This window comes from Castanea sativa, chromosome 5, assembly GCF_040712315.1.
Source record: "Castanea sativa cultivar Marrone di Chiusa Pesio chromosome 5, ASM4071231v1".
Classification (NCBI taxonomy): Eukaryota; Viridiplantae; Streptophyta; class Magnoliopsida; order Fagales; family Fagaceae; genus Castanea; species Castanea sativa.
This window is the reverse complement of record NC_134017.1, coordinates 15,816,627-15,830,853: the sequence shown is the minus strand read 5'-3', so window position 1 is coordinate 15,830,853 and position 14,227 is coordinate 15,816,627. Positions and strand designations below refer to the sequence as shown.

At 34.7% G+C, this 14,227-nt stretch overlaps 2 protein-coding genes across 2 annotated transcripts; both read right to left on the bottom strand.

Moving 5' to 3' along the window:
* Positions 1 to 2,749: 2,749 nt before the first annotated feature.
* LOC142634462 (disease resistance protein RGA2-like) lies at positions 2,750 to 4,874 on the bottom strand. The gene has a single exon (XM_075808751.1). It carries the CDS (start codon positions 4,784 to 4,786, stop codon positions 4,004 to 4,006), a length of 783 nt encoding a protein of 260 aa, XP_075664866.1. The 5' UTR covers positions 4,787 to 4,874; the 3' UTR covers positions 2,750 to 4,003.
* A 4,312-nt stretch (positions 4,875 to 9,186) lies between these two features.
* On the bottom strand, positions 9,187 to 13,371 carry LOC142634207 (uncharacterized). Its single transcript, XM_075808500.1, has 4 exons — positions 13,038 to 13,371; positions 10,747 to 10,857; positions 9,716 to 10,661; positions 9,187 to 9,630 (listed from the first exon to the last, which is right to left on the bottom strand). Exons 1-4 carry the CDS (start codon positions 13,275 to 13,277, stop codon positions 9,395 to 9,397), a joined length of 1,533 nt encoding a protein of 510 aa, XP_075664615.1. The 5' UTR covers positions 13,278 to 13,371; the 3' UTR covers positions 9,187 to 9,394.
* Between the last annotated feature and the right edge of the window lie 856 nt (positions 13,372 to 14,227).

Below are 14,227 nucleotides of genomic sequence, written 5' to 3'. Positions count from 1 at the left end.
TGAATAAGAAGAGAGAAAAATAGAGAAAGATGAAGGGAAAGATGAATAATGATATTAATGTAGAGGGTAGAGGGTAGTGGGGAAATAAGAAGATGAGAGAAGGAGAAAGGTTGGAGAAGTAGTGGGGAGATGAAAAAGTAAGGGAGAGAGAAATGTTGGAGAAGTATAAATATGAAATAAAAAAAAATATATCAAAAATAATTATAAGAAAATGGAAAGAAAAAAGATAATGACGTGGATGCTGATGTGGCTCAACGTGAGCGCAGCAGTATTAAACGCTACGCTTTAACTTTTAGTAATATATATAAAATATAGATGAGAAAAATTATGTTAGTTCTATCTTATCTATTATCTAATTTCAAACCCTATACATACATATACCCTTTGAGAGAAAAAAAATTATATAGCATTGCAAATAAAAAATGAGTTGATAAATTGATGACTATGATAATGAGAGAAAAATATAAAACTTTGAAAAAAAAAATGCAAACACCAAAAATTTGACATGAAAATGACACTTAAATTCAACTCTTTCATAATTACTCAACATTATGTTTTATTGACCATACATATTGACAAATTATCCTCAAATTTCTTTATTATTTTTTCTTTTTATAACTGAAATTAGTAAATTAATTAGGAAAAATTAAAGAAGAAGAAAATAAAGTACATTGTATCCAATCCTAAAATTTAAGCCTTTTCTAGTCAAGAAAATAGAATCATTAATGTTCTCAATCCAAAAATTTCTTTCTCTTTTCAAAATTAATTCAAATAGACAAAGAGACAAAAAATATAAAAGATCATTTAAAAGTAGAAGAAGAAGAAACAACTATCAATCCACCTAGCTAGATAATAGTTTCACTATTAAAAAAAAATGATTACTGATAAGATTTCAAAATATGTCATGCTTGAATGGGACGTATAATATACACTTACATCTTTTTCAGCTGCAACGAACTAGATTGCATGAAGATCATCTTTACGCCCCACTCTTCCACCTTCGAAATTAACTCCACCACCATGCACTAGAAACACCCAGAAACAACCTCAAAGGCAAAAACTTCATCATTTTCTACTCGCACAGACGGGGCACATCCATCTATTTGCACATATGCATAATCAATCTTGATATTGGAGATGTGAGAAATCTTGGACCATTCCTCTCCTGTCCCTTTTTGGCAACATTTGCTGATAATAGGTGATGTAATGATCTCCAATTCCTTCAATGGAATTGTTTGATTGAAGGAAGTCTGGCAGTGACTTGAGCTTGCGGCAACAGTTAATTGTTAGGGAATGAAGACGTGGCATTATAGTTATACCATCTTCTTTCTTTTCTAATCTTTCTTCTTTCATTCCTCCAATCCCAGTCCATTCTTCCTATTTCTTTGAAAGGAAAAATTTTAGAGATTTCAAATTTGGGAATAAGACAAGTGATGATGCTGATCCAATGTCTTTGTTGTTGTTGGAATCTCTTCCCAAAAATTCAACACCCACTTTTTCAAACTAAATGCCTATTGTATTTCTAATAGTTCCAGTAACAACAGCTTTCCCAAAGGAGGCAAACACTTTAGGTTAATTCTCATGAGCTTAAGAACTTTTAGTTTGGCTAAGGACATTGTCCAATCAGGATACATTGTGGTACTCCAATACCCATAAAATATTCCAAGTCTAGAGGTGGTTCTAAGGCATTCAAAACTAGTACATCATTCTTAATCTTATTTTTGTCAAACATTCTACTAAAACGTAAACGCAAACTACAAAGGTGTATTTTCTTCTTCAGTTGTGCATTTTCGGCCTCATATACATCTACATGTCTCAACACTTTGATAAGAAGATCCCCTTGAAGGTGGTTCAAAATTTTCAATTCTCGAAGTTTACATCCTTCGATATCATGACAACCACCTATAGAGAACTGAGTTAATGTTCTGAGAGAACTCAATCTTCCAATCCCTTTTGGACACATCAAATAAATAAATTCAAAAATGAGATGCCTTAATTAATTACTTACCCAGTCCCTGCGGTAATTTCTTAAACTTATGACATGCACTAACATCCAAAGTTTGTAAATTGCATAAATTACGTATTGTTTCAGGCAATTCTTCAAGTGTAAAATAAGATAAGTTGAGGCATCTTAAATATATCAATTTTCCCACCTCATTTGGAAGTTCCTTCATGGAACAACATTTCATTCCTTCGATCCCAGACCATTCTTTCCATTTCTTTGAAAGCACAAATTTTAGAGATTTCAAATTTGGGAATAAGACAAGTGATGATGCTGATCCAATGTCTTTGTTGTTGTTGGAGTCTATTTCCAAAAATTCAACACCCACCTTTTTCAAACTAAATGCATGTTGTATTTCTAATGATTCCAATAACAACAGCTTCTCCAAAGGAGGCAAACACTTTAGGTTAATTTTTGTGAGCTTAAGCACTTTTAGTTTGGCTAAGGACATTGTCCAATCAGGATACATTGTGGTCCTCCAAAACCCATAAATTTCTAAATATTCCAAGTCTGGAGGTGGTTCTAACGCATTCAAAACTAGTACATCATTCTCAATTCTTTTTTTTTCAAACATTCTACTAAAACGTAAACACAAATTACAAAGCTGTATTTTCTTCTTGAGTTGTGCACTTTCGGCCTCATATACATCTACATGTCTCAACACTTCGATAAGAAGATCTCCTTGTAGGTGGTTCAAAATTTTCAATTCTCCAAGTTTACATCCTTCGTTATCATGACAACCATCTATAGAGAATTGAGTTAATGTTCTGAGAGAACTCAATCTTCCAATCCCCTTTGGACACATCAAATAAATTAATTAAAAAATGAGATGCCTTAAGTTAATTAGCTTACCCAATCCCTGCGGTAATTTCTTAAACTTATGAAATGCACTAACATCCAAAGTTTGTAAATTGCATTAATTACATATTGTTTGAGGAAATTCTTCAAGTGTAGAATGAGATAAGTTGAGGTATCTTAAATGTATCAAATTTCCCACCTCATTTGGAAGTTCCTTAATGGAACAATATTTCAAACAAAATTCTGATACACATGTCAAATTCAATAAGTTGGATACAACAATGTTAGAATCCCCCACTAAAAAAGGACGCATATTTTTTGAATTGTACAAAGTCACATGTATATCTTGTGTAACTGTTAGTAACAAATGATAAGTATTTTTACAATCTATCCCCAACCCTTGGTCACCATCAGCTACCACAGCAAAACATTCATTTTGTGTCATGAATTGGGCCAAGTCATGCACTATATCACACATTTTGCACCTTATTATCTTGCCATCATTTCCATCCTTATCAAAATCTTGGAAGAAACAGCACATGGCTAAGTTTTTGAAGTGCCCTTCTCCCACAATTTCTAGCTCTATATTTGTTTTTGAGTGAAGATATCCTTATGCCATCCATTTATAGACCAACTCCTTTCTAGAAATGTAATGATCCTTTGGAAAGACGGCACAATATAAAAAACACTATTTTATTGCTGACGATAGGTCATAATAACTTAATAACAATGATACGAAATGCCCTTCCTCAAAATCTTCTAATTCCCACAAATTACTATCCAAAACATTCTTCCATTGTCCTCTACTCTTCTTAAAGCACATGAGACCCCCTAAAGTCTTTATAGCAAGGGGTAAGCCTTTGCACTTATTTGCTAGTTGTCTACCAAGGTCTTCTAGTTGCTTACATTGCTTAGGATCCCTCCCAAAAAATGCAATCTTACTAAACATTAACCAACATTCTTCTTTAGACAATACCTCCAAATTGATTGTGTAAGCACTCCCTATAATCTTTGCAACTTCTTCATTACGTGTGGTGATTAGAATTCTACTGCCTTGAGCACCACATTTGAATGCATTTTTGAAATGCCCCCACTTTTTGTGATCTTTAGTCCACACATCATCTAAAACAAGAAAAAAAATTTTCCCCCAATCAAATCACAAATTCTATTCAATAGACTCTGCAATTCAATAATGTTGGGAGATCAATTTTCAACAATTTCAATGATTGCTTTAGCAACCCTACACTGATTGAAAGGACCACAAACCCACATTATTTCCTCAAAATGGGCTTGTATCTCATGATCATTGTAAGCTAGTTGGGCTAGAGATGTTTTCCCAATTCCACCCATATCTACTAAGGAAATTACAATGGGGTTTCTTTCTTGTCCAGTATCCTTACCTAATAGGTTGCTCACTAGATCATTCCTATCCTTGTCACGACCACATATATCAAACACATCAACAAATGAGGTAGTTGTTGGTCGCTTAACTACTTCACTGTCCCTAGTCAACTCAAACTCATATTCAACTCTCTTTTTGGCAATCTCATCTAACGTTCCATTCAGTTCTTTTATCTTGTGAGCAATGTCACAACGCAAACCAAGTTTTTTAACTCTACTGGACCATGATGGAATGGAGGGGATAGAGAAGCGTACCATCTTCAAAACATGAGCGTTTTCAGCTATTTCTTCTTCTTTTTCTTCTTCCTGGATCCTTTGTTTGATCAATGCAGTGTTCCACTCATCCAACACATTGTCCATATTGTAGGATGTGTCTTTGAATTTTTCCAACCAAAGCTTCACAGCTGCATCGGTCACTTGTCTTTCCTCAGCATTTTCAAGCACCGCCTGGATGATTCGGAGATTGTCTTCAAGCTTTCGGACTTCTTCTTCAACACCAACAACCAAACATATACCTTGTTTTGCCTCCCGAACAGTGATTGAAGCCAACTGCTCTAACAGAACAGGAACTAGAGCCTCGACCATACTTTGGAGAATGGAGATGCAAATTTTTATTGATAACAATATGAATGAAAGTGAGAATGCTAGCAGCTGTGCTTCTTCTTTTGTCCTATTTTTGTAAGGAAATGGAAATGATATTCTGGGCTTCTTAATCGATTAATATAACTTAAAATATCTTCTTAAAGAGATATATAATTTAAAATGATTTCTTGGATAGGTTTATCTGGTGTTTAAGTGGACTTAGTGGATTCTATTGAGATCCACGATGTGATATAGGATTAAAATATCTCAGTTCATTAAAAAAAAAAAAAAAAAAAAAAGATTATAGATGGGTCCGTGTGGAATACTTAATAAATTAGCAAAAATAATTTTTGCCAAATACACGTTAAGAGGGTGTTTGGATTGCATGTTTGTGCGTCCACGTCTAAGTTTTTTTTTTTTTTTTTCACCGCGCATTTGTCACTGTTCATTGGCCATGAACAGTGATTTTAGGCCAATAAACAGTAATTTTTGGCTTGAACAGTATTTTTTACACATTTAAAAATTATTTTGCTACAGTATTTTTAGTTTTCAATACAGTATTTTTAGTTTTCAGTTTTCAGCAATAAGTTCTATCCAAACAGACTCTAAATGTCTATTTGGCATGATTAATTTTGCCAACTTATTTCACTATTTAACTTATTTTTGTTACTATTTATGAATCTCATTACACTTTTTGGTACTATTCATGTGTTCCACTATACTATTTCAGCTAACTTTTACAAAAAAATTTCAGTTTCAGTAAAATAAACAGATCCTAAACAGACCCTAAAATATCTCATTGGGAGTTAACGCTTGGTTTGGTCGAGGATGAAAAAAGCGAGATTTAGGAACTATTTAATTTTATATGTATTTGAGTGGATGATAGAAAAGTGGAAGAGTGAAAAATAATGTTGATTAGTTGGGAAAAAAATAAAAGAGAATAAAATTATTTGTATAAATTTACTCTCATATACTTATTATATAATTTTTTATTTAATATTTTATAAGGAAAAAAAAGTATTGTTGGGTTTGATTTTTGTTTTTTTAAATCCTGACACCACAACAGTTTTAGGTAGGGCTGAACATGGTTTGTTTGATGCAATTTGCCCAAAAGTGTCACTGCGCCTCACCTTAATAGATCGATTATTGTGCAGTGCAGTGAGACGCGGTTTGGTTTGATCATTTTTTATATGTTTTTTACTATATTAGTAAATTAATTACAAAATAAAACCTATATATTAATAGGTGCAATACGATAGATATATATATATATATATTTTTTTGCAGTTTTTTAAAAACAGAATTGAAAATTGCAGGACACCAGTTTTTGCACCTCCACCATAATCAGCAGTGCAATGACCATATTTTGCAATCAGTTTAAATGCGGTAGAGAGGTTTTTGCATGGTTTGAAAAATCAGACCCAACAAAGAACTGGAAAAGGTAGTGGTTCCCGATTTTATGGCTTGACCAACAACATCATAAATAGGTAATTAATAATTTTGAAATTATAAAATTATAATTAAAAATATATACATAATAATATATAATGTGAGTGTGTTACATCTAATAAAGTGCAATTCTTATGTTACTACGCGTGATTCATGTTTAAATTTACTACAAAAGCGTGTTTCCATCTAAACATAAATGAACTAAAGGTTACACAGAAAAGCCTATATAACTAATTATTAGTTGAGTGGAGATTGTCATGTGTGCATTTGTGTAATGATCAGCAGTGCAATGACCCCTTTTCCCTTCCCTTTGAGTTTGTGTGCATTTGTTTCTCAAAAAAATCTATCATGCAAGTCTATTGTCTAGCAAGTATCTCTCTTTTTTTTTTTTTTTCTTTTGGTGAAAAACTCATTTTAGTCCCTACATTTTCACGCGATTCCCACTTTGGTCCCTAACTTTTTTTTCCACCGATTTTAGTCCCTATTCTAGAAAACGCGTCTCGTTTTGGTCCCTAACGTTACATTAGAAACGGAAATTGCACAGCTGGCAAACGGAAAAAATTAGAAATATTAAAATAATGCCTCTGTGTCCACGTGGCTTTCCACGTCAGCCTCTAAATTAAAGATATTAATTTATTAATTTAAACTAAATAAAAAAATTAAGAACAGAAATAAAAACCAAATAATTAAATTCAAGAACAACAAAACACCAAGAACAACAACAGATCCAAGAACAACAACAAATTTAAAACCAAAAAATTAAATTCAAGAACAACAACAAATTCAAACCCATATTTCAAATCCCCACACCACCAAAACACTCCAGAATCCACCATACCCACGGCTACATCACACCCAATCAAAACAACCACAACCAAACACACACCCAAACCTAGAAATTTGAATCTAAAACCTCCACAAACACATAAACAAGCACCTAAACAAATTTCTGGGTTTGTTTATCATCTGATTCTCAACCCTCTCTCTTCTCTACCTCTTCGCTATCTTTTCTCTCTTCTTTTAGCGTGATAGGCGATAGCGTGGGTCGGTGGATTTCGTGGATGTGGGTCAGTGGGTTAAGATCGACGATGGCGTAGTTGGTTTCGTAGTGGGTCAGTTACGCGTGATCGGCAATGGCGTGGGTCAGTGGGATGTGGGTCGGTGGGTTTCGTGGATGTGGGTCAGTGGTTTAAGATTGGCGATGGAGTAGTCGGTTTCGTGGTGGGTCAGTTTTGTGTGATCGGCGATGGTGTGGGTCAGTGGGTTTCGTGGATGTGGCGGTTTTCGATGGTGAGTATAGTGGTGGCTGGTCTGGTTCGATGGTGGTCTGGGTTTGATGGTGGTTTTTGTGCCTCTTTTGGTCTTAGTTCGACGGTGGTTTGGGTTTGATGTGCGACGGTGGTCTGGGTTTGATGGTGGGGTACTGGCCCAACACTCTTGGTCTGAAAATCAAGCTCAAATCTGTTGGGTTTTGAGGGTGGATCCAAGGCACCATAATCTGGAGGTTGAATCTGTTGTCGTTCTTGTTTTTGTTCTTGAATTTAATTTTTTGGTTTTAAATTTGTTGTTGTTCTTGAATTTAATTTTTTGGTTTTAAATTTGTTGTTGTTCTTGGTGTTTTGTTGTTGTTCTTGAATTTAATTTTTTGGTTTTTATTTCTGTTCTTAATTTTTTTTATTTAGTTTAAATTAATAAATTAATTTTTTTAATTTAGAGGTTGACGTGGAAAGCCACGTGGACACAAAGACATTATTTTAATATTTTTAATTTTTTCCGTTTGCCAGTTGTGCAATTTCCGTCTCTGATGTGACGTCAGGGACTAAAACGAGACGCGTTTTCCATAATAGAGACTAAATCGATGGAAAAAAAAGTTAAAGACCAGAGTGAGAATCGCGCGAAAATGTAGGGACTAAAATGAGTTTTTCGCCTTTTCTTTTTCGATAAGGCAAGTGGCTCTCTTTTGGACAATGGTGTGACGTGCTTCTGATTCGGTGACTTGATTCCAGTTCAAGACTAGAAGTTCACTAGCCAATGTTGCTTCAGGTTTAGACTTGAGTCACAAATTGGGCTCCAAGTGGGCTTGGCTTGCTTTTAGGCTTGAAGAACTCCATTTTTTAATAGCTTTTCTTAATGGACTTGGAAGCCTAGGTGTAGGTTTTACACTCTTTCTCGCAGTTTGTCTAATTCATAGGCCTGGTTTTGTAGGTATATATGGTGGATCAGGAAATGTTTTAGACTTTTTTGTGCTTGGGCTTTGAAAGAGTCTTGATTAAATGGCTTGTAACGTTGTCTTCTTGTTTATTAGGCTCCCGAAGTATTGTCTTTTTCGCTGAAACGGTGTTTACATGCTTAACTTACAATCATTTCAAAATGAATTGGTTAATTATTCATGTCAAGACAAATTGATATAAAGTTGCAAAGATGATCCAAATATTTTGTAATGTAAGCATTTTCTAAATCCAATTAAGCTCAATGGAGTAATGATGTCAATTATTGCATGGGAGAAGGGACCTCTGTTTGTAGTCCAAATGATAAAAGGAATCTCTGCATTCTAAAACCCTGGAGAGCTGAAATACGCCACATGTATCAGGAAGCAAATTTTTGCAGCACGGGTTAATGTTTCAAGGTGGACAGCAACTGAATCCTATTTATGCTTATTAGCATCCTCCTTGTTTACCACATTTTGGGGAATACCATGTACATAGCATCCATGAGATATAATACTGCAGACTCCTAACCAATCTTTACAATATCAACAGCTCTCACAAACTAACAAAACATTGGCAGAAGAATACTACACAGCAAAAACAGAGTAGGGCTGTTGAGGTTTCAGTACTTTTTTTTTAGGTGTCAATTCAAATTTGTGTCTAGTCTTGCAAGCATGTTCACAAATGCAGTTACTCTTCGGATATGTTTTTGAATTCAGATTATATCTGATACGCATTCCATACAAATTAGAAGCAACTTATGTATTATCGAAAAATTGATCAGCAGACAAAAGCGCCTGTGCCACCAAAGGATACATGCGTCATAGGTGGTACAAAACCAATGACCCAGCCCCTAAATAGTTCTGCTGCTCTAGCATACAACAAGAACCACCATTTACATATCAAAAAATAAATGAAAAAAATATACGTTTGCTGGCTCAAACCCGCAATCATTTTAACTTTCTTCGTCACAAGAGGCCTCGTCGAGTAAGTCAAGAAATCCTTTAGAAGCAGTATTTTCAGGCACAGAGGCATTAAAACAAAGCCCATCAGTGGATGCTGCTTCAAACCTTGTCCACAACTCTTTCTTTAAAGTATTCTCACCGGGACGTTTGCCTCGGTGGATTGTACTTTCAGGTTCCTTCCACATTGGAGTGCTGTCTATGGATGCTAAATTGCCACCAAGAGGTTCTGTGGAGAGGGAGAAACTTAATAAGACGTATCACATTTGAAATGCTGCATCAACCAACAGAAGATAAAAATTATAAAGCAATACCTTGGTTACAAGATTTGCTGGTTTGCTGAACACCACATTGGACATTGTCTTGCTTTGCAAATGACAAGTTCTTTTGATTATTGAAAACATGAGACGACAGCATCTGGCAGCCATCAGCTGCATCATTCAATGATTTCTCATCAGGTGGCTGAAGTAAGATGCAAGTTTTAGGAGGTGACACGAACCAGCCTGGCGATGCTTCTACCTTTTTCTTTCCAATCCCAGGTTTATATGCCCCTTGAATCCCTAAGAGCTCAGGATACTTGAAAGCAAGACCCTCAGAAGTATCACTGCCAGAGGATTCAGAAAGTTGTGATCTACTGCAATTAATCCCAACAGGAAATGGGGTAGCCTTACGAAATCTGTAATTGCCTTGATGAGAGATCTCGGATATAGGTTCAAGCAATACACAAGATTTTGGAGGTGACATTTTCGAGCATGGAGTCATAACGAGCATGGAGCACTCCTTTTGAGAAAAACAGGACAAAGATGCAAATTCATACTGTAAAGTTTTTCCCAATTCGGTGGCAGCAGAATCAGAAGGCTTACTTGTAGTTGGCCGTATGGGAGCACTTTCAAGTAAATCATCATTTACATCTTCTAAAAGAGTACAAAAAGTTGGCTGCTCAGAAGTAGTATTGGAAGTATTTCTTTCAAATACTGATTTAGATGGGCCCTGACATTTGGACGATAATGTTTTTGATATAGGAAGAGGTGTAAGCAAAAAAAGCTGTCTACCTCTCTCAACAGTGCAGTCGGCACGCCATGATACAAGGGGAGAAGGAGAGATTAATGAATCCAACTTGGTTTCTTCTGGACTGTCAACAGCATCACTTTCAACGTCATTAGTCGAAGAAACTATTTTACTTTCCCCAGTCTGTCCCAACTGACTTTCAGACTCTGCCAAAGGACTGGAGAGAACCTTCTGAAATCTGGGAAGCCATGGCTACATTTTGAGAAATGATAACCCATATCAGAAAGAGAATGTATGGAAATAGAAGTGCGATATACTGATAGAAGGTATAATTAACCTTTAAAGAAGAAAGCATTTCAGACAGAAAATGCGTGAAAGATTCAATTTCTATTCTCCCCTGTTTGCTTGTTGACTTCAGTTTAAATGCTTGCACAACAAGCTCATCAACCTGCCATTTCATGCATAATTTAGCAACCAAAAAAAAGGTCTCAGAAAAAGATAACCCCATGTAAGAGAAGCAATGACAACACAACAATAATGATCAATCACAGAAAAATAAAAGCTAATGGTGTATAGGCATAAACTAGTTTAATGATAACAAGTGGCTCGGCATAGTAAAAGCAGTACAAATATACATATTCATACCTGCTGGAGAAAAGTTTTGAAACTTCTTCAAAACTAGAAATCAGCCAATTGAAGTATAAGCAAGATGTGTAAATAAATCAATTCACCAGCATAAGATACCACTAAACTCTAAGTAAATCTTTTTAAGAAGGATCAACAAACCATCTTAAATAATATGCAAAGATCTGCTGGTTCACTCATATATATTATAAAATTGATTAATCTTAAAGCTGGGACACACCAGTCTCACCATGCTGTTACCATTCAGTCATAATATATATATATCCTCAAATACATGTTGTCCTCAGTTCAACTAGGTAAGAAAAAACAGTTACTATCTTAACCAGTTCTCCAAGGTCAATATATAATGGTATATAAAAGTTTGAACCTAAACCACCACAAACATATTCTCACAACATTCCCACTTTTTAAATGTCAACATCTTTGGCAATGCCACATGTTGATGTCATAGTTGCTAAAACCCAAGTTCTAATAAAAATATAAATCCAAACTAAAGAAGTCTAGCACAAAAGTTTCACCAAAATATAAATTCAATACAGTGAATAATGTGCACATCTGTGTCCAACAGGTGCCCTTCCCACAATAATAGTTTGCTTCTAAAATGAAGAAATGTTGCTAGACTGAAACAAGTGAAGATTGTCAAAAAATGACCAATTTAAGATTCAATTTGTCATCATGCACACAACCTTCCAGGTTTATCCAATCTTATTCTATGAATTATAATGCTATAGTTCCCAATGGCAAATTAAACAAAAAGCAGGGATATCTAACAAGAAAGCGAACATTTCATACCAAAATTCTCAAACAACCCCCCCACCCCCCAAAAAGGAAGCAAAAGTATATTTCTAATCACAAGCACAAACATGTGGGTTCCAAATCCAGTTTCTTGCTGTCAAATTAGAGATTTTTTATTCCTGCTTACACCAAAAATCAATTAGTGCGTTGGCCCAATGATAAAGAGCACTCATCATAGAGCTGAATATGTTAAATATTATCATATCTAAAAAAATTAAAAAAAAAAAATACAAGCAAAAACACAAACCATGGCCTAAAATTATAAGTAGATGATGAAAAAAAAAAGAGATTTTCCCAATCAAACAAACATTAATTATAAAAACCTTATATTGAATACACCAACTACAAAAAACCTGCCCACTTTGTTCACTTAAAAAATATAGGGCCCGTTTAGTACGTGTGTTTGAATAACAGTTTTCAGTTTTTTTGAAAATATGTGGGTGAAAAAGTATGTAGAAATACGTGTAATATTGTTTAAAAACTAAAAACATGTGCTTAAACTTGCGGATCAAACGGGCCATAATTCCCAAAAAATACAAGCAACTCAAATCCAATTAAACAGAAGAGTGAGGCAGCCAAGTAAATAATCTCAACTTTGTACATATTCAAACCACAGAAGAATTATATAACAGTACAACACAAAATGAAAACAATAAGAAATTGAAACCAATATAAAACTATACCAACTATCTAAGACTAACAAATTATAAAATAACTGATACTCCATTGAGAAAATATAGATAAAAATTGTGCCTTGAATCATTTCCTAAATTAAAAATCTCCTAAACATTTCGAAATCAAACCAAAATGACAATAAGAACAAGATTCACCATAATATAAGATCCAAGTGCCTACAACTACAACAACAACACTGTGTAATCTATAATTGAAATGTACTCAGTAAATTTCTCTTCCAATTTGAAGCTAAGTATTCAAAAACACAAATATAGCCTCCCACACTTTCCGAGCAACCAAACAAACACAAAAGCTGACACAGTCACGCGCGCGCGCACACACACACAGACTCAAGCACAAATCCGACCAAACTTGCAAAGTCCGAATGAAACAAGGATTGAGAAAATTTTTCATCGAGATTGTAATTTACACCGAGCAAGATGCAATCCTTGTTATTCAAAATCATTTTCTCGAGAAACAAACAGTTCGTAAGGGGAGAGAGATAGTAGTTACCTGATGGACGAGAGAGGAGAGATCGGACTGGACGAGCAGAAGGCGGTCAAGCGATCCATCTTCTTCTTCATCTTCTTCCACTTCCTTACACCAATCCTCCTCTTTCTCTGAAAAACTGAGATTCTTCTTCAAATCCAAGGGTTTCGAGAACCTTCCACCATTATTGTACTTCTTGTTGGATACGTCTCTCAATGGCTTCCTTACCGTCTTCGACTTCGATTTCTCTTCTTTCTTTAACATCTCTCTCTCTCTCTGTCTCTGTGAGAAACGTTTGGGCTCTCCTCTCGCTGTGTGTTTGAATTTATTGTGAAAGGCGGGCTATTTTTATTTTGTGTGGTTTTTTCATTATTATTCTGGAGCGTAGTAGTGAGTCACTACTCGGAGTTGCACTCGCCCGAGTTTGCTGAGGCAAAATTGGATGGGCATGGGCCCAACCAAACATTTTTGACACAATCACACTCACACTTGTCATTTTTTTTTTTTTTGTGAAGAACTTTTTTAATTTAGTATGTAAACTTTTTTTTTTTTTTTTTGGAAAGTAGATAAACTTTTGTACCGTAACAAATAGATCGTGTAACTTTTATTTTAGTTAATTTATAGCTAATTTAGAATGTACATTTTGGTACTGTAAGCAATAGACCCCCTAAAAATATAACCCCTTCATTTTATTTATTTATAATGATTTGAGGTTAAATTGGAGAAAAAAAATTAAAAAGTTAAGGGGTTCTTATTGTTACAATATCAAAGTTTATGTATTAAATTAACGAAACATAAAGTTAAGTGTATCTATTTATTAGAATGCCAAAGTCTATGACAAAGGGCGTGCATAATTCGGTTAAATTGATTTTTTTTTTTTTTCCAAATTTGTAACCAAACCGATTAGTATCGATTTCCCCATAACTGAACCAATGCACACCGCCAAAGGTTGGTGTTTCAACCTATAGCGGTGCAGTTTATGTGATCAGTTTAATTAGTTTGAAAAATTAAACAATATCTATTAAAAAAAATTGGAGCTCTTAAGCCCAATATCTATACATCAACATGTTCAAAATTTCAAGCAAATAAAAACTTCTATTTATTTAGCAAGCTGTCCAATTACATGGGTGAGCTTAAACTCTAATTATTTAGCTAGTAACCTGTTAGATGTCCAATTGCCCATCTATCAAGTATTCATAAAAGAAAAGGTCCAA

Bases quoted from the DNA above. Each gene is read 5' to 3' on its own strand.
- LOC142634462 (XM_075808751.1), bottom strand. From the start codon at position 4,786: ATGGTCGAGGCTCTAGTTCCTGTTCTGTTAGAGCAGTTGGCTTCAATC.
- LOC142634207 (XM_075808500.1), bottom strand. From the start codon at position 13,277: ATGTTAAAGAAAGAAGAGAAATCGAAGTCGAAGACGGTAAGGAAGCCA. The intron at 10,662-10,746 runs GTTAATTATACC...CTCAAAATGTAG, and splicing joins AAATGCTTTCTTCTTTAAAG to CCATGGCTTCCCAGATTTCA. The intron at 9,631-9,715 runs GTATTGCTTTAT...CCCTCTCCACAG, and splicing joins CAGCAAATCTTGTAACCAAG to AACCTCTTGGTGGCAATTTA.